General features: G+C 36.5%; 2 protein-coding genes and 1 long non-coding RNA gene across 4 annotated transcripts in view; 1 reads left to right on the top strand and 2 right to left on the bottom strand.

The window, feature by feature from the left end:
- The window catches only part of LOC110477034 (glypican-5), a 231,021-nt gene extending 214,401 nt beyond the window's left edge, over positions 1–16,620 (bottom strand). For both annotated transcript variants that reach the window (XM_077781482.1, XM_077781481.1), the window contains exons 1-2: positions 16,473–16,620; positions 15,694–15,730 (exon numbers count right to left, since the gene is read on the bottom strand). Coding sequence is in view for 1 of the 2 variants with exons in the window: in XM_077781481.1 (XP_077637607.1) it covers positions 15,694–15,730; positions 16,473–16,502 (67 nt within the window). In the remaining variant the exon portion in view is untranslated. The remainder of the gene's footprint in view (positions 1–15,693; positions 15,731–16,472) is intronic.
- The window catches only part of LOC116183400 (uncharacterized), a 33,141-nt gene continuing 20,320 nt past the window's right edge, over positions 9,003–21,823 (top strand). The window contains exon 1 of the long non-coding RNA XR_013339501.1: positions 9,003–9,075. This is a non-coding gene — a long non-coding RNA (uncharacterized LOC116183400). The remainder of the gene's footprint in view (positions 9,076–21,823) is intronic.
- Positions 18,219–21,823, bottom strand: part of LOC144245925 (glypican-5-like) — a 42,661-nt gene continuing 39,056 nt past the window's right edge. Inside the window, exons 3-4 of the mRNA XM_077781484.1 lie at positions 21,019–21,127; positions 18,219–18,436 (exon numbers count right to left, since the gene is read on the bottom strand). Coding sequence (XP_077637610.1) covers positions 21,054–21,127 — 74 coding nt within the window. The 3' untranslated portion in view covers positions 18,219–18,436; positions 21,019–21,053. The remainder of the gene's footprint in view (positions 18,437–21,018; positions 21,128–21,823) is intronic.

The raw sequence follows: 21,823 nt of genomic DNA, 5'->3' as shown, positions 1-21,823 counted from the left end.
TGGCTGGCTGCAGAACTCAGAACAGCCTGACAGAGAACAACTATGAGAAAATATCCATTCACTTCCTTCTTTGCTGCCCAGCGCAAATGAAAGGAATTTATCAAATGAAAAGAAATTTAGAATCTGGGCAAATATTATTTTGAAGAAATACTTTACTATATGTATCTTTTGAATTATGAGAAACTTCTGTGATTCTTGAACTTTGTTAGTTTTTTTACATACTTGGAAAGAAAACAGATGATTAATTTAATAGAAAAGGAAAATGTAATAGCTGAAAAACTCTATTTCATTTAATGTAATATTGTTATTTTACTCCCTTTCATTCCTCTCAAACAAACAGCTTCTACAAAGAACTTTTACAACATCTGAACATATTGCTGTACACACACTCAGTGGAAAAAGAGCTTATAGCACTAATACACTGAACTAATATACTACTACTCTGATGGGCATTTCAAGTCTTATGATGTCTTTGTATATATGCTGGTTATATCAAATCTTGCATTTATATGTTATAAATACCGTCCTTGTGTGAAATTTGCGATGTAGTTCTCTTAATGAGACAACATAAAAGCTTACAGTTCTTTTCCTCAGAAAAACTCCTCTTTATCTCCAGTTAACAGATGGATCTAACATTCCTTGGGCATTGAGAGGGCAGGTGGGTCTAGGAAGTGTTGCTCTTGTTTGGCTTTCTAGATTATTTTGGAGTTAAATCTTTCTGCATTTCTCTCTTCTGTCTCAACCCGTCATTCTCTCTTTTAAAGAAAAATAGTATTTTGTTTTTCTTTTTCTCTTGGTACTTAGAGAATCATGAAGCAGTGCTTAATTCACAAAAACATTGTTTCATACAACAGAGTGTATGCAGACTTGTTTAAAGCAACATGCGTCCTACCGCCCTGCTGCTGAAGTGGGCAGCCTGATGATTGCAGGCTCAGGTTAGAAATGCGGAGAAGATCAGGTATAAAATTCAGTTGGTTGATTTGGCATCTATGTTATTCTACATTATTTACACTCCATATTGTTATTGTGTATAAATAGTTTAGATATCTATTCAGCATCTGTTCTGGAATTTTTACGATCTGTATGAACTAAATATTTTCAAGTGTCCAGCAACTACATGGACATGATAAAAAAATGTGTGACCATTCTGAGCACATTTCACAACAATGTAAAAAAATCATAGTCACTTTTTTATATCATCTTTTCATCAAAGTTTACCAGTCATGGTACAATTAATCCAAGGAAAGACAGACATCTTCAATGTAAGTGTGTATTTCAGATACAAATTCTAGATTTTGGTTTTACAGAGGCATCCAATACAGTTCCAGTGGAGTAAATTTGGACTATGGCTCATTTTTTCCACTGACTATAAAAGGACTGGGAATACTTATATTATAAACTTAAAAGATATAATGAAGAAACTTTAGATTAAGTTCCTGAACATGATTTCTTCTATTGCCTACTGTAAGGCAAATTTTCTTGTCAACACTGGGACACCTGCACTTTAGTGCCTCCAGATGTTGGAAGCCTTATAAAATACTTAGTGATGAAATGTGCTACTGTACACAAAGTCTAAAACCTGGCCTGAAGTTTCTTGAACTACAACATATCTCATTTTCCAGGGGTTGTTATGTGCAGAATAAAATTATTTTAGAGGAACTACAAGTTGAATATAAGAAAATAATATAACCCAACACAATTATGCATTTAAATCTGGATAAAATATGTAGAAGCTTTAAAAAACAGTTTATGATAGTAAAATAAATTAATTCATTCCAAATGTTACACTACAGTAGGTTATATATTTCTGCCAGATGTTTCTCTTTACACAAACTTTATTATGCCGCAAAGGGTAATTTGTTTTAATATTTTCTGAGGATAATATTTCTTTTGGAAAGCAGTGCTTCGCTAGCTCCACATTCTAATGAGAACAATTTCTTTTGATTCCTTGGTGTTACCATTCATATGTTGACTCAGTCAAAACACCAATTAGCTGTGTACATGCTGTAAGAGTGAGAATGTAAGAAAATGCTGATTAGGGTCCCAATCCTGAAAACTCTTGATTAATACCATTAACTTAGTGGAATTGTCTGCATGACTGCATGATTAGGAGTTCTAAAGACACAAAATTACTAACGACTTTAGTCCACTGGGTAGCTACTTTTTAAAGAAAAAATTTAAGCATCTCCATTGCTGAGGTTATGTCATCATTAGCTGGTTGTCTTTCCCGGCTATACTACTGTTCCGGCCCTTTTTCTCCAACATGCATTCAATATTCATTTGTCTCTTACGTCTGCTACATATTACTTAGCTAGTGCTTCAGATTTAGCATCTGAATTCTGGTATTGACAAAATTCAAATGCACATAAACAAGTGCTGTTGTATTTTCACCTATATCTCACTCTTTCAAGTTGCTACAAAAAATATAATCTAAATTATGTGGTGAAAAGTTGAAAGCTAAAAAAATAATTTTGCTTAAGAAAATAGAATTATTTAAATTTGGCTTTAGCTTGAAGGGGTTTTTACATCTTCTAGCTACTTTGGCTGACACAGATTTTCTTACGAAAAAATTAAGTCAGTATTAGATCTAGAAAGACTCAGATGTTTAAGCAAGTAAAGGAAGCCTAGTTTATCCTTCAGTGCAGAATGGGTCCCTTGACCCATGTGTTTTGTGAAGTATCTATCTGAAACTGAGATCGCAGGAAATTTATACAGCACATGTCATGCATAAACTTAGAATTGTCAATTTCTTGAATTAGCAATGCAAATAAAATGGTTTTTTTCCTCCCTGCCGAGCAATCTCTACAGGTAAAGTTCAGTTATAAAAATACATTTTGAAAATACATTACCTTTCAGTGAGTACTGTAACTCATCATGTCAATTTTAACAACTTAATTTCTAAAGATTTGCCTTCTGATGTTGATTAGCAAATTATAGTGTCCCCTGGCTCCACATCTGAATCATAAAAAAATTTAGTAGAGAACAAATTTTAGTGAACTGTGTATAAGCAGGAATGGAAATTATACGGAATAGATTCTTCAATTTTTCGTTTTAAATTACAACAACAAGCAACAAATAAAACTAATCTTCTGACTTAATGATGGTTTTTGTACACAGAAGTTCTGAGTAATATGTGGTAAGCTGTGATAAGTTAATGAAGTTTAACAGTTTTATAATAAACTCAGTAACATTATTATAAATGAGATTTTTGGTTTCACATGGAAATTGAGAACAGCTATTAATCTGAAACTTTTATTAGTTTTTCTGGGTTATTTTAGAAAAAAAAATCACTTATGTAGCTCTGAAATAATCAGCTTACCTAGTATATAAAAAAATAATTGATCTCTATTTACCATAAATGACATTTTTTATTTGGTAACAGGAATATGATTACATTAATTTTAAAAAATATTTGTTTCCAGGGACCACTGGGGTTTATGTATTTTTTATTTAGAGAAAAAAAAAAAGAAAGCATGGAGTCAAAATTTCAGTTGGAAAGGGGCCTTAGGATCTTTTGAGTCCAACCATTCACCTAGCACGGCCATGTCCCCGAGTGCCACATCCACAAGTCTTCTAAACACCTACACTGACAGTGATTCTACCTCTTCCTGGGGCAGTCTCTTCCACTGTTTAACAACCCCTTCCATGCAGAAAATTTTTTCCTGATATACAATTTAAACCTCCTCTCATGCAATTTGAAGCCCTTTTCTCTCCTTCTATCATTTCTTACTTGGAAGAAGAGGCGAACAGCCACCTGGCTACTTGTTGTAGAGGGTGATAAAAGTCTTCCAGCTGTCTCCTTTTCTTCAGGCCAAACAACTCAACCTCCTTCAGCTGTTCCTCACAGGACTTGTGCTCCAGACCACTTCCACTGCCTTTCTCTGGACTTGCTCCATGTCTGGGGTGACTTTCTGATGCTGAATTGTATCCCCATTTGTTTGTTTAGCCCATAAATAAGTTTTGCGCCTTTAAAACTAGATCTGAGAGTAAAAAGAGGGAGAAGGAGAAGCGCTGGAATGTCTGCAGTGGCTGTATTCAAAACACAGAGATAAGAGCTTCATTTTTCCTTCTCATGGACTGTTTTTTCTGCAGCACGGAGAGAGGGAGAGAGCTCTCCTTTTAGTTTTTTAGCTAGCTGGGGCGGAGTAGTTCTGTGGACTGTGGCTTTTCTTTTGCTCCAAACTAATCAGCCCTGCTCTGGACTGAAAACCCAGAAAGACATGGGGAGCTCACGCCTTTGGCCCACAGGTGACTGGGACATGGCATTTTCCAGCAATGGAGGGACTGATTAAAGACTGAGCAAAACGAGCTACAACCCACAATGACCTTCTGAATTTGCCATCCCTTCAAAACAACAAGAGGTTTTATTACTTAATATTGCTTGTGAATACTTTGCTTGTTAAATAAACAGGTTTTTTTCACTTTTCTCCAAGGAAATATTTTCCTGAACCAGTATGGGGAGGGGCCGCTTGAATCTGCTTTCTAGAGGGACCCCTTTGGAAGTCTCCTCCCTAAACCAGGACACCCAGCACCTCAATGTCTTTCCTATAGTGAGGGACCCAGAACTGAACACAGGACTGGAGGTGTGGCCTCACCAGTGCTGACTACAAGGGGATAATCATCACCCTGTTCATGCTGGTCACACTATTGCTGATACAGGGCAGGATGCCATTGGCCTTCTTGGCCACCTGGGCTCTCACTGGCTCAAGTTCAACCACTGTCAAACAGCACCCACAGGTCCTTTTCTTCTGGACACCCTTTCAGGCACTCTGTCCCCAGCCCATGGTGCTGGCTGGGGTTGTGACCAATATGCAAGATCTGACACTTCACATTGCTGCACCTCAAACCACTGGCCCCAGCCCGCTGAGCCATCCTACCCCCATCCTTTTGCAGAACCTTATTAGCCCCAGCAGATCAACACTCCTGTCAAACCTGGTGTCACCTACAAACTGACTGAGGGTGCACTTAAACCCCTCATCCATACCTCTTATAAAGATATGAAGCAGGGTTGGACCCAATACTGAGCTGCGGGGAATCCCACTGATGACTGTCCATCAGCTGTGTCTAACTCCACTCACCAACAATCTCTAGGCCCAGCTACCCATTCAGAGAAAATTACACCTATCCAAGCCAAGAGTAGCCATGTTTAAAAGCAGTATGGACATCAATTGATATATTCCTTCTAATGTTACTTCTCTGTGCATTTTTAAAAACTAATTATCTCATTGCAGAAGTTAAAAAGAAAAAAGTTAACTACATTAAACACAATTGCTATTTATTTTAATTTCTGATGCCTTATGTCTATTTTGATTTTTAAATTACCATGAACATACATTGCTTAAGGTAATGACGCTAAGCTCATTAATAAAATTCAGAAGGAACTATACATGCAGCAAACTGATAGTAATCAAGAAAGGTAATAAGACCCAGGTGCCAGAAGGGTTTTCAGTCATTTGATACATATGTATAACTGTACCTAGCAAATATATCATGTTGTACTTTGAAGTGAGGTTAAGCTGGTAATATTGATGGTTTTATCAACAAGTGCACTGCGGTCAGTTTTTAAGAGCCCTTCTCACAGAATGGAAAGAAGTGAACACCCAGAAGATGAAATAAAGATGAAATAACTACAGACTGGGCAAGAGGTATGATTTCTACTTCTGCCTTTGCAATTCAAAGATGAAATATAAAGAAAATACCCATGAGTCATGCTGTAGGACTGACCCGTAAGTGACTGGCTAGTGACTGGGTCTAGTGATTTCCCCACTGTGTCATACACTAGGCTGCCTTCATGAGAAAACTAGCAGTGTATTCCTGTAAAACTTAGCACTTTAAGTATTTCTGGTAAATTCAGATATATACTTCAATTCACTGGATATTTATCATTCCTAGAAATACTTCTCAATATTTGTGTAATCTGTAAGAGACGTCCTTCAGCATTACTTTTTAGAAAACCGGTGTCCATTTCAATAAATATTTTTCAATATTTTTGAAAATATTATAGAAGTAAATGTAGATTCAAACTTTTTAAAGCACCAAACCATCTGACATAACTGTACAGATGTAAATGTCGAAAAAGAGGCACAATTCCAATAAAACTATTCTTACTCTTGGCTGTATTCGAGATTTTATTGTGAAGTTTTTTTATGGTTTTCTTTTTCCTTTTCTTTCCAAATTAACCTCTCAGATCCACTGAATTATTTATAACCTAGCATACTCAAATATAATTAAATATGTAAAATAAAAGCTGTTTAAAATAAACCCATTTGTCTTACCCTGTGCTTTTCCTAGTAGTTGAATAGGTTATTTATTACTAATTATTATTCTGTTCCATTCCAACTGTGCAGACTGAGAAATAATTGAAGAGGGGAAAAAAACCCAAAATTACGTGTATTTACACATGCAGAAAAAGACAAGCACTGCAAATATACAGTGCTAATCTATATGCAGATATGCTATACATATATATATACATACATGGATGCAGACGTAGCTTGTATCAAGGAAGAATTCCTTTGAGTGGATACAGGGTGAGTGATGCCTTCTGGTTATTTTGTACATTGTAGACTGTTAGGGCTCAGCAGACAGTTAGCAATATCCTGAATTGTATTAAAAAGGGTTAAGGACATCTACATATATCAGATCTATTCCCCTATTCCTTCCTTTTTAATCACTGACACTAATAACATTCTGGTAATCTGATTAAATAATTAAAATATCATTTTACTTAGTGCACTGAGTTTTTTTTTTGTTTTCCTACACTAACTGTTCCTACACTTCAATTTACTATTTGTTCCTAAGGATATTCTTCTCATCATTAAAGATTTAATTTAGACTAAGAGAATTCATAATGATCATTTCCCTCCTGTCCCTTTAAGCTTTTGAAGATCAGCTCCACCTTAATTTTCTTTCTTAATTCTCCAGTGCCTACATACTTTTTCTTAGTTTCTTTTTTTTTTTTTTTGGGGGGGGGGGGAATACATTACAGCCATAATAAACCATGTTTAAATTCACTGGGTCTATACCTGTTTTTACAGTTTGCAAATTTCTGTGTAACTTGGTTTAAGTGCAGCTGCTATTCACTAAGGCCCAGGCCACAATGCAGGCTGTAAGAAAGAAAAGCAGAGTGGCGAGTTTGCCTGATCAACCAAAGCCAGTCATCAAGCAGCCAGCCCTGCAGAGGCAGCGGCGCCTCATCAGCTGCCACTCCTCACTGCACAGCTGAAATAGTGTGCACAGGCAGATAAACACGAGCATGAGCATGATTTGAGAAGAAAAAGCACGTCACAGTCAGGTATGAATCTCAGCCTCCCAATTCAATACCTGTTTTTCACCCAGACTGCATAGCTGCCTATCTCCTGAGACTTGGAATAGATCCTGATGTGCCAACCTGATCATGCTTGCTCATTACCTTTTTTTTTCTTTTTTTTTTTTTTCCCAAGATTGATTTTGGTTTTTTAAATCACTTAAGCACTTGCCTACTTAAGAGTCATTAATCATTAATTTAATCTACCTTATTTATTAATAAGCTTACTTTCTCTCTAGTCCTCCACTTTCCCTTTATATTCTCATGAGAATTATATTTACTGTAACTGCTTTTTCCCTGAATTACAAATTACCCTAAGTCCATTCAAACGTACCCCAAGAAATTACATGTAAGTAAGCAAATACCACTTGGTTTCTTTCTTGCACAGTCTCATGTTTACATATTACATAAAAGGGTGAAAAATTGCACATGATTTGTTTTCCTTCTTATTATCTACTTGATGGTCATTCAGAAAGGTACTTGCAGAAATAGCTGCAGCCTGGGTGGCTGAGAGCAGCAAACACAGATGGTTGAAGGCCTGTAAGAGACTGGAACTATAAAAACAGTAAGACAGGCTGAAATGTGACACTGAAACACAGAGTTTTGTTCACTTTTGATCAACTTTCAGTTAATGCAGTTTCTTTTTTGATCCAATTATGGATCCATTCTTCAAGCAAGCTAGAAATAAATCAGAAGAATCTTTTAACAAAAAATAAAATCACAGAATTACAGTGATTTTTAAAAACCTACCTTTACAATACCATATGTAAGTGATGAAAAGCAACATGAAATTAATGCAGATTTCAACTCTGCAGGTTTAAATGTACACTGATTACAGAAATTAAGATGTAGTTTACACAGTAGTTCTTCTTTGAAGTATATTCTTTCATCTGGAAAACTCTTGGCACTACACACACCTGAGATATAAAAACTTTTCTTCCACTTTTAAGAAATTATGAAATACTTGCAGCAGCTTACACGACAAAATCATTATTTTGTCTTTGGGAAAAACCTGCAACACTGAACTGGAAGGGCACTAAGGAGAAGTTGGCTCTCACTTTGCCCTGATAATTGCACATACCTAATGCAAAAGATTTTTGCATACTGTCATACAAACCTTGAAGAGAATGGCAAAAAAATTAACAAGAGATTTCCTGTGCAGAAAAAGGCATATAAATGTTTCACATTCGGCTTCAGAAATAACAGTTCTGTTAAAACATAATTCCACCAGACATACCAATTCTATTTCTTATGAACATGACTATCATAACATAAATTGACTGTAAACTAAATTGATTGTATTTGGCCATCTAATTGATAGATAAAGTCCAAATGATTTTAAAATTCAGAATGACGCTGTGGCATAAAATCTTGCCCTTAAATTTGGACTAGAAAGGTGACTTCAGAGAATCCAGCATTTCATAGTTAACCTCTTCTAGGCAGTGACACTTCACAAAAAAGATAGCCGAGCAACATCTATTCTAAATCCACATTAATATGTCAGAACCAGATAATGTCATTACAAAGTCTCAATAGTCCCACAGTATCCACAAGTATGCTACAAGACACAGGTTTTGTTTCAAAAGAAATAAAAAAAAGAAAAATAAAATCCAGTATTTTCATCCACCTAAAGTTACAATTACAAATTGTAATAAATTAATAATGAAGAGAGACAGGCAAGTGTTTTCTTTGTTCACAGAGTTTATGTATCATGTAAAAAATTTTACATGATGGATGGCATCAGTGCTAACTCTAATCTGTGCTTTAAGGTAAGTAGGAATACTTCCCTGCCTATGCCAATTCACTAATAATCTTTAAAAGGAAAAAAATATTGTAAAAAAAATAATTGGCTGACTCATTTGGGATTTTTTTTCTGCTGCACTTCACTAATATGCTTCACTCTAGGCCTGATTTTATTTATCATTACAACAAAATATTAATTGAACCCACCTGAGAGATTTGATACTGTCTGATTCATACAATAGTTATCTATACATTTCTTTGATGTTCTAGCATATAGATGTGAATGACCTGAGCCTTTGTTCTTTTAAAAACTAGCTTTGTAATTATCTATGTAATTATCTTATCATCACTTTTACAAAGATTATTTCACATGCTGAGCATCATTCTTACACAGACTTTGGAATGTCAAAATACTGTATTCCTGCTAGGAATTTAACCTGTTAGAGGTGAGAACTACCTAAATATATACCATTAGTCATGGATACTTCTTGGTGTGCAGAATTATTGTGCTAAGTCTTTTCTATTGAAACAAATTAGCCCCAGAGCCAGTAATGCCCTGGAGCTGCAGTGCCTTTGCAAAGGCATATGAAGATGTGAGGACTCACTGTATCCTGTGTCCTCTTGCTAGGGCTTCCAAGCCATATTTTATCTTTTACAGTGCAAGCATTAAGGACATCTTTTTGATTATCATTTACAATATCAAATTTATCTTTTATTTCATGTGATTTGTTTAAAATTTTCTTCAGAGCCATGAAATAATTTTAGTGGTAAGATACAACATTAACGTCCTACATGAAAAAAGATCACTGAAGTAACATCTCTAACCAATAAACAGGCTACTAAGGAACTATAAAACCAGGACAATGCAGCATTAAGGATGGCAATTAGACAGGGTTCAAACAGGTGTAAAGATGACACAAACCAGGTAAAACAGACACAAAAATAATAGCATGAGGGTTGAGAGATTCTCTATAGGTGCATAAAAGCAAAGACAGAATTAAGAATGTAAGCAAGAGATGAGATAGGTAGATAGAAATATTTCATTACTATTGCATATGTAGACAAAATAAGCCATACTCTTACACTTTTCCTTTGTGAAACACAAGTACAAAGCATTGTTCTTCCTAGAACAGCAAATAAAACCGCCCCAAAATAAAATGTTTCTAATGATCTGAATCATTCAAAGTTTGACTCAGGCTGATTTGCTCCCGTAACTCCAAGAAAATGCTCTTTCCAGACATCTTATGGCAGAATGTTTGCCCATACTGCAGGCTGTGCCTGTGCCAGACTCATGGGACCAAGCACCATATCTGAGTTGAAGGAACTCACACATGCCTGTAGTTGCAGCCACTACAGATTGGTCCATGACACAGTACAGGTCTCTGGACATCACACAATGAACCAAAACTATGACTGATAAATGGCTGATGACAAGTTAACAGCAAAGGAGGGATATTTTGTCACACAAACTCTCAAAATGTTACCAGTAACTGAAAACTGATTCCAGTCCTCCTTCGTATTTCTATAACAAAAACTCTGTAAAGTTTTATAAACTTTACAGTTTATAACTCTCTGAAAGAGCTAACAGTCAACTGCTTTCATGGCCACAGTACACTTCTCTTGCTTGTCAAATGCAAATTGCCTGCAACAGTCTAAATCAGTCAGTTATCTTCCAATCTAGCTATTTATACCTCGTTTAAGAATGTTTTGCTATGTATAGTTTTGTATTAACCATAAATATTCTGAATTTCTGAATTTCTGAATGCAGTTTCAGAAGGTAAACATCTGTTGTCTTGCAAATGGCAGGACTGGGCAATCATACAGGTTCCCCTGCAGTGAAACACTGCTGCATTAGGATGCAAAAAAAACACTTGACAATAAGCTCACTCTTTACAAGTTCCTGTCATCAACATTTTTTAAGTAAGACTTTTTTCTAAAAGACATAGTCACAAATCATTACTGGAAATTCTCACGGTTAACCACAATGATGTGAATTTCACTACTACCCCTGGGTAGTAGACAAAAATCTTTGCTTACTCAAGGAATTCCATGCTCAATAGAAAATCTGAAGAACAAAAGAACTAAAAAAAAAAACACCCAATGCAGTTCAAAAGGTGCACAGAAATGCTTAGGGATTCTACAACATTACAAGAATGTCTTTGCTGATCTACATGAAGCATGACAGGTATAATCCAAGCTGTGACAGGAAAGATTAGTAAAAATCCTACCACAAAGGCACACAAAACACCCAACTATGCTGCTTTTTAATATGTATGCAACAAAATTTCAAAAGAAGTAAGTGATTCAATATTGCTGGGGGGAACTTCTACTGCATCTTCTATTATATTGCATCATTCATGAAGAACATGAGGAGTGGAATTACCCTATATGTAATGAAATATAACTAATGGACTCCAGATCAAAATTCAGGAAAAGACTGCTTTTGTTCTTTCATCTGCCACTGATCACCTGTGGGAGTTAAAGGAAATAAATTTACTACTTGTTCTTTGCTTCTCTTCCTCATTTACTTACACTGTGAGCCTTTTATGATTGAGACTTTCCTTGTTATGTCTCTACACAACACTGGCAACATGGGATACCTGGAAAAATATGTACTTCAATGTGATCCTGTAGCAATTTTAGTTATAATGAGCTCTTACATTTATTTTCCACCACTGCTTACTCTTACAGCTTTAGACACTCATTTACATACCTCCTTACTTGTCCTGACAGTTTTCAGGACAGCCATACTTTAATATTCACATACCCTAAGTCAGAAGTGTCCTGAGACAAGAACACAGCCAGATGTTTCCCTCTTATACTCCTAAGTAACCTAAGGTCAAATTAAATTACACCTTCCTCCTGCCTAAAGGTCTGAAAGAACCCTCATTATTGAGTCTTCACTGCAGCTACCTACATCTCCAGCTAAGTGATGCTAGTTAGACATAATTTTGCTTTAATGCCAATATTTAACGCCAATTTCCTAGCAAGTAGGACAATTCTAATCTAATGTTCAACTTGATATAGTTTAAACACAAATACTCCATCTCAGGTGGAGGTTCTTTTTAGGGTATATGCAGCAACTGCCTGCTCCTTTTGAGAGTTTTCTGGCCACAGAAGCCACAAGGACATGAACAAGACATAGTACAGGCAGTCATGTTAAGAACAAAGTGTATCAGTGGAAAAACTGATAAGGATATGAGGAGTGTGAGAATATTTTTCCAGTTGGGAGGATAAGGAAAGGGAAACAAAATACAGAGACATAAATCCAGGCCAATTAGCATTAGCAAACAATAACCAGAAACAAACCTGGTCAGTCACACTAACTGGTAGGCTATCAAAGAACTGTACTTTTCAAGAGATGAGGATGCAAACCTGGGGGTCCTGCACTGTAGAAGTGTTTGGTTGGTGGGACTGTGCCAAGTGGTGGGTGATGAGCTGGGGAAGGGGGAGCAGGAGGAAAGAGATACAGGAGTATGCAGAAAGGGGTATAAACAAGACAATTACACTGCTAATCAGTGTTGCACAGAGGCAGTGGGGGTATTTATCCTACAACCACTGTGAATGGTGTACATATAAGAATAAACTTGAGGTACTGGGGTGAGTGAGGGGCTCAGACCTGGTGGCTGGGGTGGGACTTGGGTCACAGTCTGTGTGCCTGGTGTTGGCTCATGGGGTCGTGTTTGTGAAGGGGCCTCAGGTTCTGGCAGAGGTCTCAGACAGGCAGAGAGTCCATGCTGGTATTTAATGCAGGGTCTCTGTGGGATGAGTGCATGAGTGATGCGTGTTTGCAGCAAGCCCCCAGCTGCACCAGCAGCCTGTGGGGCAGGTAAGAGAGGTTGGAATCCAGGCAGAGGTACCAGCTGTGTAAAGGTACACCAGGGTACCTCACAAATGTCCATGCGCTTGTGAACTTGGAGAGTGCTGGGTGTGCTCCGCTGGTGGCCTCCTGAGACAGCCTGTGTCATCAACCATGTCGGTGTCCCTGGCACGTGCATGTGTCCCCTCATCCGTGCGTCCCTGTGACACAGACTCGCTTCACCAGTGGCTGAACCTGCAAACCCAACAACCCTTAGCAGCCCTAACACACATCACACTGCTTCAGACAATCCATCAACAGTCCCTCTGTCATTGGAGACAAGGGCAAAAACCCAACAACCCTTATTCCAACAGAGAGCAAGAAAAAGGAAGCCTGACTTTTAATTTGTAGCAAGGGCAGTAAGCTGAAAGGGAGAAAACTAAAATTCTCATTTACTTTCTATCCATAGATTCATGGAAAATGCCCAAGCACTCAATAGGTAGAAACCAATGTCTGCCTCTGGCCTCATGATTTCATTTCTGAAGGCTTGACAAAAAAAGCATTTTTCAGGTTATCAACAAAATAACTTTTTCCACTCAGACTGGAATGAAATTCAGCTACCGGCAAGTGGTCTTTGGAATATTCTGGCTTTTTTTTGTTTTGGCAATAGTTTAAATTTTGAATTTTTCAAGTCTCATTTACATGTTTATGTTCATCGTATATTAATTATTTCTCATTAAAATGATAAAAAATAATTTAGCAAACAAAATCAGTATTAAGTTAAAAGTTACAACAACAAAGTGGCTTTTTACCTGCTTATGATTTTCTCAGAGAAGAAATGAAAGTAGACACTTATTTTAGCATAAATTAAAAAATCAAAACATATATACATGCAAAATAAGGTTTTTAATTAATGTAAATATGTAAGATGCTCAGCACCTGAACTTCCAGATACTCCAGAAATGTCAAGAGTAAAACCATTTAAAATGGTGTCTAACAATGTATTTTTAGAACATCACCATCTGTTTCACCTTGTGTAAGGGATGTGAAAGTACATATTATGTACTGTATATTGCCATAAGCCAATTAAGGTAGGTGAACTTATCTTAGACTTAAAAATTCAAATATGAAAATGTATAATAAATATTTTTCTTCACAATCTTCAACTATGCTTTTTTCAGTTCCCTCAAAGAAAAAATGCTTTAGAAAAGAAAAATGGGGGTTTATTCAGCCTCAGGAAAAAGTCACTGAAGCTATACCATTTATCATCCTGGAAGACAGTGTATGCATTTCAGGTAACTGTGAAAATACTATTTTTTGTTCAACAATGCAGTAACTTTTAATTTGGTTCACTCTGCTTAAGATGGTGACTGGGACAAGATCAAATAAAGGAAGAGAGGTAAAAGAGAACTGAATAAGCATACCATCCTAGAGCAGCCCAGGATGGAAGGCTCTTGAAAGATCAAGTGGTTCAGCCTTTTGTGGGAAAGGGAGACTAGATCAGATTATCAAGCAACCTGTCCAATTGAATCATGAAACCCTCCAATGATAGGTACTCATCTGTAAAAAGTGCATTTACTCACTGTAAAAACTTTATTTCTTATACTGAGATGAAAATTTCCAAATGCCACTTCGAGCCATTTCCTTATGTCACCTCCATGTTGCTTTTTTATGGAGAGCCTCTGTCCTTGTTTCTGCCCTAAATTTTAAGTGCTGTGCTGGACTTCAGCTAGGGTTAAAAACACACTCATCTGATTGATAATAGATAAAAAAAAAAAAAATCAGACCTCTTACTTTTTTTTTTTGTCTTGAACAATTTTCACTCAAAAATTATTGAGAGATGCAAGATAAAGGGACTCCAACCATCCTTGCAGTCCTTACAGAGAGCTGAACACTGCCAGCACTACCAGCCGCACCTGGAAACCTCCAGTAACTATGTTCAGGTGCATTAGCTTTACTACCTGTCTTGCTTCCATCAACTCTTCCTTGAGCCTGCTAAATTCATTGACTTGGCAGGATTAAAATTTCAACAGTATTTAAATAGGGCCTTGTGTATACTGCTGCTTTGGAATGGATTTAAGGACACAGTTAAATGCTTGGCGTTCCATGCCACAGTCTCTGCAAACGCCAAGAACTACATCATTTCTGAGCTACAACCTCTTCTAAACACTTCTAAAGTCATATAAGATAACAAGTACTCCCTCATTATCTCTAGCTGTTTAGCTATTGTAACTGACATATAATAAGAGATACACAGAGAGATAGAATTTTTTGAAGAGTTTTACCTAAGCGTGAGACTGCAGAGCTCTACCAGGAAATGCTCCAAATTTGCAGCTCTCAATCACATCACTTGCCTTTTACAATCAAGACATCCACAGGACTGAGTCTAAAGAGATCCCAATATATATAGTAATAAACCCACTGTATAATTGTTGATCTTTCAAGTTTGGTTGTTTGATTCTTTTTTTGTTACTATCACTTAATACATAGAAATGACAAAAAATAGTCGCACAAATGCTCGAAAACTAGTAACAAATGTAACTCCTCTCAGTTTACCTCAATAAATCAGAAATTAAACTTATTGTTTCACCTCTTATCAAAATTATTGCTGTCCCATTAAATAGAAACCGTCATGAGAAACATAATCCATATGCTCCAGGATGGAACTCAGTTTGCATCTTTGCTCTTTGAATGCATGTACCCTGAAAATAATATCATTCCTAAGAACACCTCCCTTTCCAAACAAAATAGTGCATTCACACTGAAAACTTACCTATATGACCTATCCTGCCATGAAAAACAGCCAGATGGAAACAAAAAAGAAAAACATATTATAAGTACTTACCTCCAGTATAATCCAGACCAGGGGTGAGAGACCTTTTCTAGGATGGAAAGAAAATAAATTGAAACAGTTTATAGTCTTGACCCCAATTAACTTCTCTGTTTCTTCAGCTGGAATTAAAATAATTCCTGTGTTTCTGCCTTAATCTGGAGAAACAGGTAGTTACAGTGGGACATTTAGTTTAAAATTACCTCATATCACACAATCACAGAATGGTTGAGGTTGGAAGGGACCTCTTGAGTTCAGCAGGACTGATTTCCCCTACTCAAGCAGGGCCACCAGAGTCAGTTGTCCAAGACCATGTCCAGACGAATTTCATATTCTCCAAGGATGGACACTCCACCACTTCCCTGGGCAGCCTGTGTCAATGTTCAGCCACCCAACAAAATAAAGCATTTCCTAATTTTCAGAGGGAATCTTCTGTGTTTCAGTATGTGCCCATTGTCTCTCTTCCTGTCACTGCCACTGGAAAGAGCCTAAGCCCCTCCTCTTCACACCCTCTCTCTGGGTATTTAGAGACATGGGTAAGATCCCCTTGAGCCTTCTATTTCCAGGCTGAACAGTCTCAGCTCTCTCAGGTTTTCCTCGTATGAAAGATGCTCCTGTCTCTTAGTAGTCCTGTGGCATTTTGCTGCAGTCTCTGCAATATATCCACGTCTCCCTTGTCCTAAGTGCCCCCACTGGACACAGTACTCCAGGTCTGGCCTCATCTATGCTGAGACGAGCAGCCAAAACAGGACACTGGTCTTATTAGTAAAGAATGAGAAGAAGGAATCAAATACCTCAGTATATTGCATGTCCTTTGTCACCATGTCCACTGTTCATTCAGCAGCAGGTACAGGTTTTCCCCAGTTAGCACTTGGATGTTTATATATTCATAATCTGCTTTATTGTTGCCTTTCATTCTTCCATAGTTTCAACTTCAAGTGGGCTTTGGCTTTGCTAACTTCATCCCTCTAAGACTGGAAAGCAATTCTATGTTCCTCATGGGTCATGTGTCCATGGTTTTACATTCTGAATACTTCCTTCTTAAATCTGACTTTTGCCAGCAATTACTCTTAGCCTCTTTTTCCTATATTCATGATCAGTGGGATGGACACCTCTTAAATTTGATCCTTGAATATCACCTAGTTTGCTTGGCCCCTCTGCCCTCAGGGACCTCATCCCACAGGACTCTTTCAAGAAGATCCCTGAAGAGGTCAAAGTCTCCTCTCCTGAAGTCCAGACTTGTGATCCTGCCTTTTGCCCTGGCTCTCTCCTCTCAGGATCTTGAATTCCACTATCTCATCATGGTCACTGCAGCCAAAGTTGCCTTGTCACCCCATCCCCTATGAGCCCTTCTTTGTTCCTGAGTATGAGGTCTAGTTACACACTTCTCTATCACTCGTGTCAGGACCTGGTCATCAGTCCCCTTGAAAAATGTTCTACATTTCCTATGTCCTGCTGCACTGTCCCTCCACAGATACTGGGATGGATGACATTCCCCATGAGGAATAGGGCCTGTATGTGTGAGGTTGGTTCAGGCTCTCTGTAAAACTCATCTGTGGAGTAAAGCAGCTGCTCTCCTTTCCCTAGAATAGGCACTTCTTCAGTTACAGACTAAATTTGTGCTAGCAAGTGATTACCAGCTAAAATCCAAAAGTGCCTAATGAATTTGTCACGACACACAATGTTGAAGAGAGACAGACTGAACTGTTGCCTAGGATTGGGGAACACTGCAGGTGCCCAAGACTGAAATAAACAATTTCCAGGTGACCTGGAATTATTGAATCTTGAGGAATTAGTGAATCTTGAGGAATGTTGTGTTTCACATTCCTACTAGTAATTGTTATTGAAAAAACAAATCTGGTATTGCAGAACTTTCTGTACTGTAGCAGATTAATCTTTATTTAAAGCAACTTCAAGCATTTATACCAATGCAATGTCTCTCTGCCCCACTAGTACACTGTATTTTAAAGTCACTATTTTATTACATTTTCATAATAATCATGTTTTTTTTCAGTTTTTAAAACAAATGTTAAGACTAATTTTCTGTAAAATGTAAATAATTATGCATTTTTTGCTTGCTGAATAGTAGGAAAAATTAAAATGATAAAGTATTCCTTACTGAGAAATTAATGATGAAAATACTAGAGAATGTGCATCAGTAAAACCCTTATTCAGTAATAACAGAGAAATTTTATTTTGTTCTGCTTCCATTAAGTTATCAGGAAAGAGAATTAAATAAGGTATAATACTTTCCTTTTAAACAACTGTTAATATAAGAAGAGCTATATGAATGTAGTGGAAAAGTGCTTGACTTCTTTAACTTTTGACTTACATTTTCTTATTAAACCAATTATTCCTGCACCATCTAAATCCTTCTGAAATAATTTCCCACTGGCTGAAGCAAAAGCCACTGCAGGGAGCAAAATCAGCCAGTTTTTTAAAAGCTGCCTTCATTGAAAAGCTACACAACGTGCTAGAGAATTCAAGCAGATGTTTTCAGGTTTTAAGATTAAGGAAACTTTGTGTTAATGTTTTCCAGTGGCCTATTCACAAAAACTGATGCCCTTTAGCTTCACTGGAGCCTGAGGTCAGCAAGAATGTGATATAAAAATATTATAGTTATTAATCAACAGCAAGTACATCTATGAACTTGTAGCAAATTCTGAGAATAGGATTTGTATTGCAGTCTAATCCATTATTTTTTACAAAGCAGCATATTGAAAGGCTTTTGTCTTCATGGACTTTTGAAGTGTACTTTCTGTAACATAAAAAAAATAAATACTGTGTAATCACATGTTGCATACTGAAAAATAAGAAGTGTATAGTGCCACTAAACAATATATGGATCTGACTGAATATAACAAGAACTATCATGAAAATCTTTTAGAAGCATATATGTGAAAGCCTACAAGGAGCTGAAATTCTTTAGAGATCCTTGTAATACAGACATGACTTTTGTCTCTTACACTTAGCTTTAGGCAATGAACTGCAGATCAGTCTGAGCAACAAAAAAAGGAGAATTGTAGCTTATGCTCATTGTAAGACATTTTTACATCAGTTTGCTTGGTAATAAAATTTGTTTCTAGACAAGTTTTCAACATTTGGAAAATAAAGGAAATGTGAAGGAAAAGGCAGGAAAAAGAGTGTGAGGGATGTTGTTTTCTATGGTACAGTTGTCTGTGGAAACTAAAAGTTGTTACTTACTAAAAGGATGGCCATGAATACTAACTATTGCTCACAATAGCCAAGTGGCCAGTCCTGAAATGGATCTTTAATTTTAAATGAATTTACTTGTTTGACTTTATGATAGAAAATGAATATGAGAACTAGTTTATGTAAATCTCCTTTATGTTTTTACAGGGTTACAAAAAATAATTCAGAACATAATACGTTCCCCTCCTTTCTGAGTCTGCCTAACTTAGTGAGTCCCTATTCATGCAGCATCCTCTTTGCTCTGGAAGGTCTTTTGCTATTTAATTACAATCCACTGCATTACCTTATTTCTGAGTTTTACACTTTCCTCCTTCCTAGAAAGGCATTTCAATACTTTAGATAGCTAGGCATCCAAATCCCACCTAAAAACCCTAGGGAAGCCCCAGAAACTTCCATCATTTGCAGCAGGTACCTGCAGGGTAACAGGTATTACCTAAATTTTCTATAATAATTTTGATACCAGAAATAGGTGTCAACTCCTTGGCAAGCCAAAGGAAAATTAATGTTTCTGGAACTGGAGAATACTGGGCTTTTTCAGCTGAAGAAATAATCTAATGTATGCAGATTTAACTGTTTCTTAAAAAGCAAACAGAACACCTTCCATACATCTGAACCAACTCCTATTCACTCATAACAATCTCAAAAAAAAAATCAGGGAAATATCTTAGAAATTTTGATTTTTATCGAAGTTTAGCAAAACAGCATGTTTATAATGAAGATTAAAAACTCCATGACAAACCAATGCTATCCCAAGGTAATCACTTAAACTAATAAAAAAGACCACTATATAAACAAATACTATTACTATACTATTATTATTTTTAATTAAACAAATTTTAAAGTCATGCTTAAAATTATCATATTCATAAATAATTTATCCTAAGCCAAGTAAAATATCAAAATACAAACCAATGTACATGTTATCTTGGGCATCAAGGAAATTTTGAAGACACAGCTTAGTTTAAAATCACAGCTCAAGAGAGGCTTTACAACCCAACTGAAGGTTAAGCATTTGTACAGTCACTGAAAGTTTTGAGGCACAAAACAATGAAGCACACTTAAACTAATTTAAGCTGTATGTTGCCACCAAATGAGGATTACATCTCCATCTTTCAAATCTGTAACATTTGGCTACTTTGAAGTTTTTCTTGTTTTTCTTATTTTTTTCAGCAATCACTATGTATAAAGCAATGAGGAATAAAAACAAAAAAAGATTCTTAGGGTATTTTTTCCTTCATTTTAGTCATCTGCTATATGCAGAGCTTTTGTTTTATTTGAATTTCCTAAAACTCCCATCTTAAAAATTAGAAACCATCTGGAACAAAGAAGAAAAAGCTCAGGGGAAGGAAATGAGAGCACTAATATTTGTGTGATATTCAGTGCTTCCAGCTCCTTTTGGGTTTTTTTTTGAAAGTGGATCAAAGACCTTCCCAGATATTTTGTACAATAAATTCTTCTAACATCAAAGTACTATAAGATGTCACTGTTTTCCTCCAGTTTTTCTCTAAATGAAAAATCTTATTGGTTTCAAAGTTTGTTTTTGCTGCTCAATAATGAATTGTAGTCAGGAAAATGTGACATGAAATAGCACAAACTCACTTAATAACTTGATTTTTAATTCATTTCACAACTTTTCTCTTCTACAGGCTAAATCCTTGTAATTTTCTTTCATACTGCATTGAAAAACCTTAATTTATGATACAAATAAGATCACCAACACAAACTAAAAAATAACTTTGCTGAGTACTTCTTGCCAAGCAGTCTCAGTGTTGTCATACACACACACTTCTTAATGCAAGTTGTTTTTCTAGAGAACTTCAGGAGCCAAGTCCTAAGCCAAAGTTTTAGTGTTATTATTGCTTTTAAATAGCTGTCAGGTGAAGACAGAGTCCTTAATGTTTCTTAGATACTAAGCATGCAGTAGAGGTCTCTTTAACACCAAGAAGTACAAAACCAGGTATTTACTGATTTACTGTGACCTCAACACTAATTATGCCTAAGGGAGTCACTGTTCTGATAAATTACTATTTATCTTCTAAATAATGTGACCACAGTTTTCTGAATAACACTGGCTTTTCATAACAATGTCACACATTTGTTTGAAAGTATAAAGACAAGACCACTTACCAGTGTCCTTATCCATTTCTTTATTTGAAGATGTGTTAGCAACAGACTTTGGAAGACATGAACAGAAGAGCCACACAGTGACATGAGAGGTGATAATTCCAGTTATCTGCTGAAAAGTTAACCATATGCTATTGGTACACAATCTCTATTAAGATGACAAAATGAGGTTGCACTGCCTGAACTGTGAATTTTTGATTGCTTTAATGATTTCTTTACTTCCAACTCTAATCTTAATTGACTCCAAAGAGTAAGATTTAAACTATGGCAGCACAAATCTGCTTGAGGGAAGATGTGCAAGAGCAAGCAATCTGTTACACTGTAACTGATGCTTCAAAAATTTAAAGTAAGATGACCTCATCTCCAAAATTACAATCTTCATCTTAATTTCTCTGTTATTACAATCTGATTGTCTTTAAATGACAATCTTTAACCCATACCAATAGCGTGAATTATTGAAAACTGTGGATTCTTTGATCTCGTATCATAAAAATCTAATAAATCTAATAATTACAAACAACTTCCATAAGACGCAAATATCAGTACTAGTTAGTGCACATACTTTTTTTTTTTTTTTTTTTAATCTAGATATAGAGTCATGGATCATTGAAAGGTTAGGGCTGGAAGGCACCTTAAAGATCATCCAGTTCCATACTCCCCGCCATGTGCAGGGATGCCATTCACTAGATCAAGTCACTCAGGGCCACATCCAGCCTGGCCCTGAACACTTTCAAAGGTGGAGCATCCAGAACGTCTCTGTGCAACCTGATCCAGTACTGCATCACCCTCTAAGTAAAGATTTTTTTCC

The sequence above is a fragment of the Lonchura striata genome, chromosome 2 (genome assembly GCF_046129695.1).
Source record: "Lonchura striata isolate bLonStr1 chromosome 2, bLonStr1.mat, whole genome shotgun sequence".
In the NCBI taxonomy this organism is placed as follows: Eukaryota; Metazoa; Chordata; class Aves; order Passeriformes; family Estrildidae; genus Lonchura; species Lonchura striata.
This window is presented reverse-complemented; position numbering and strand designations above follow the sequence as displayed.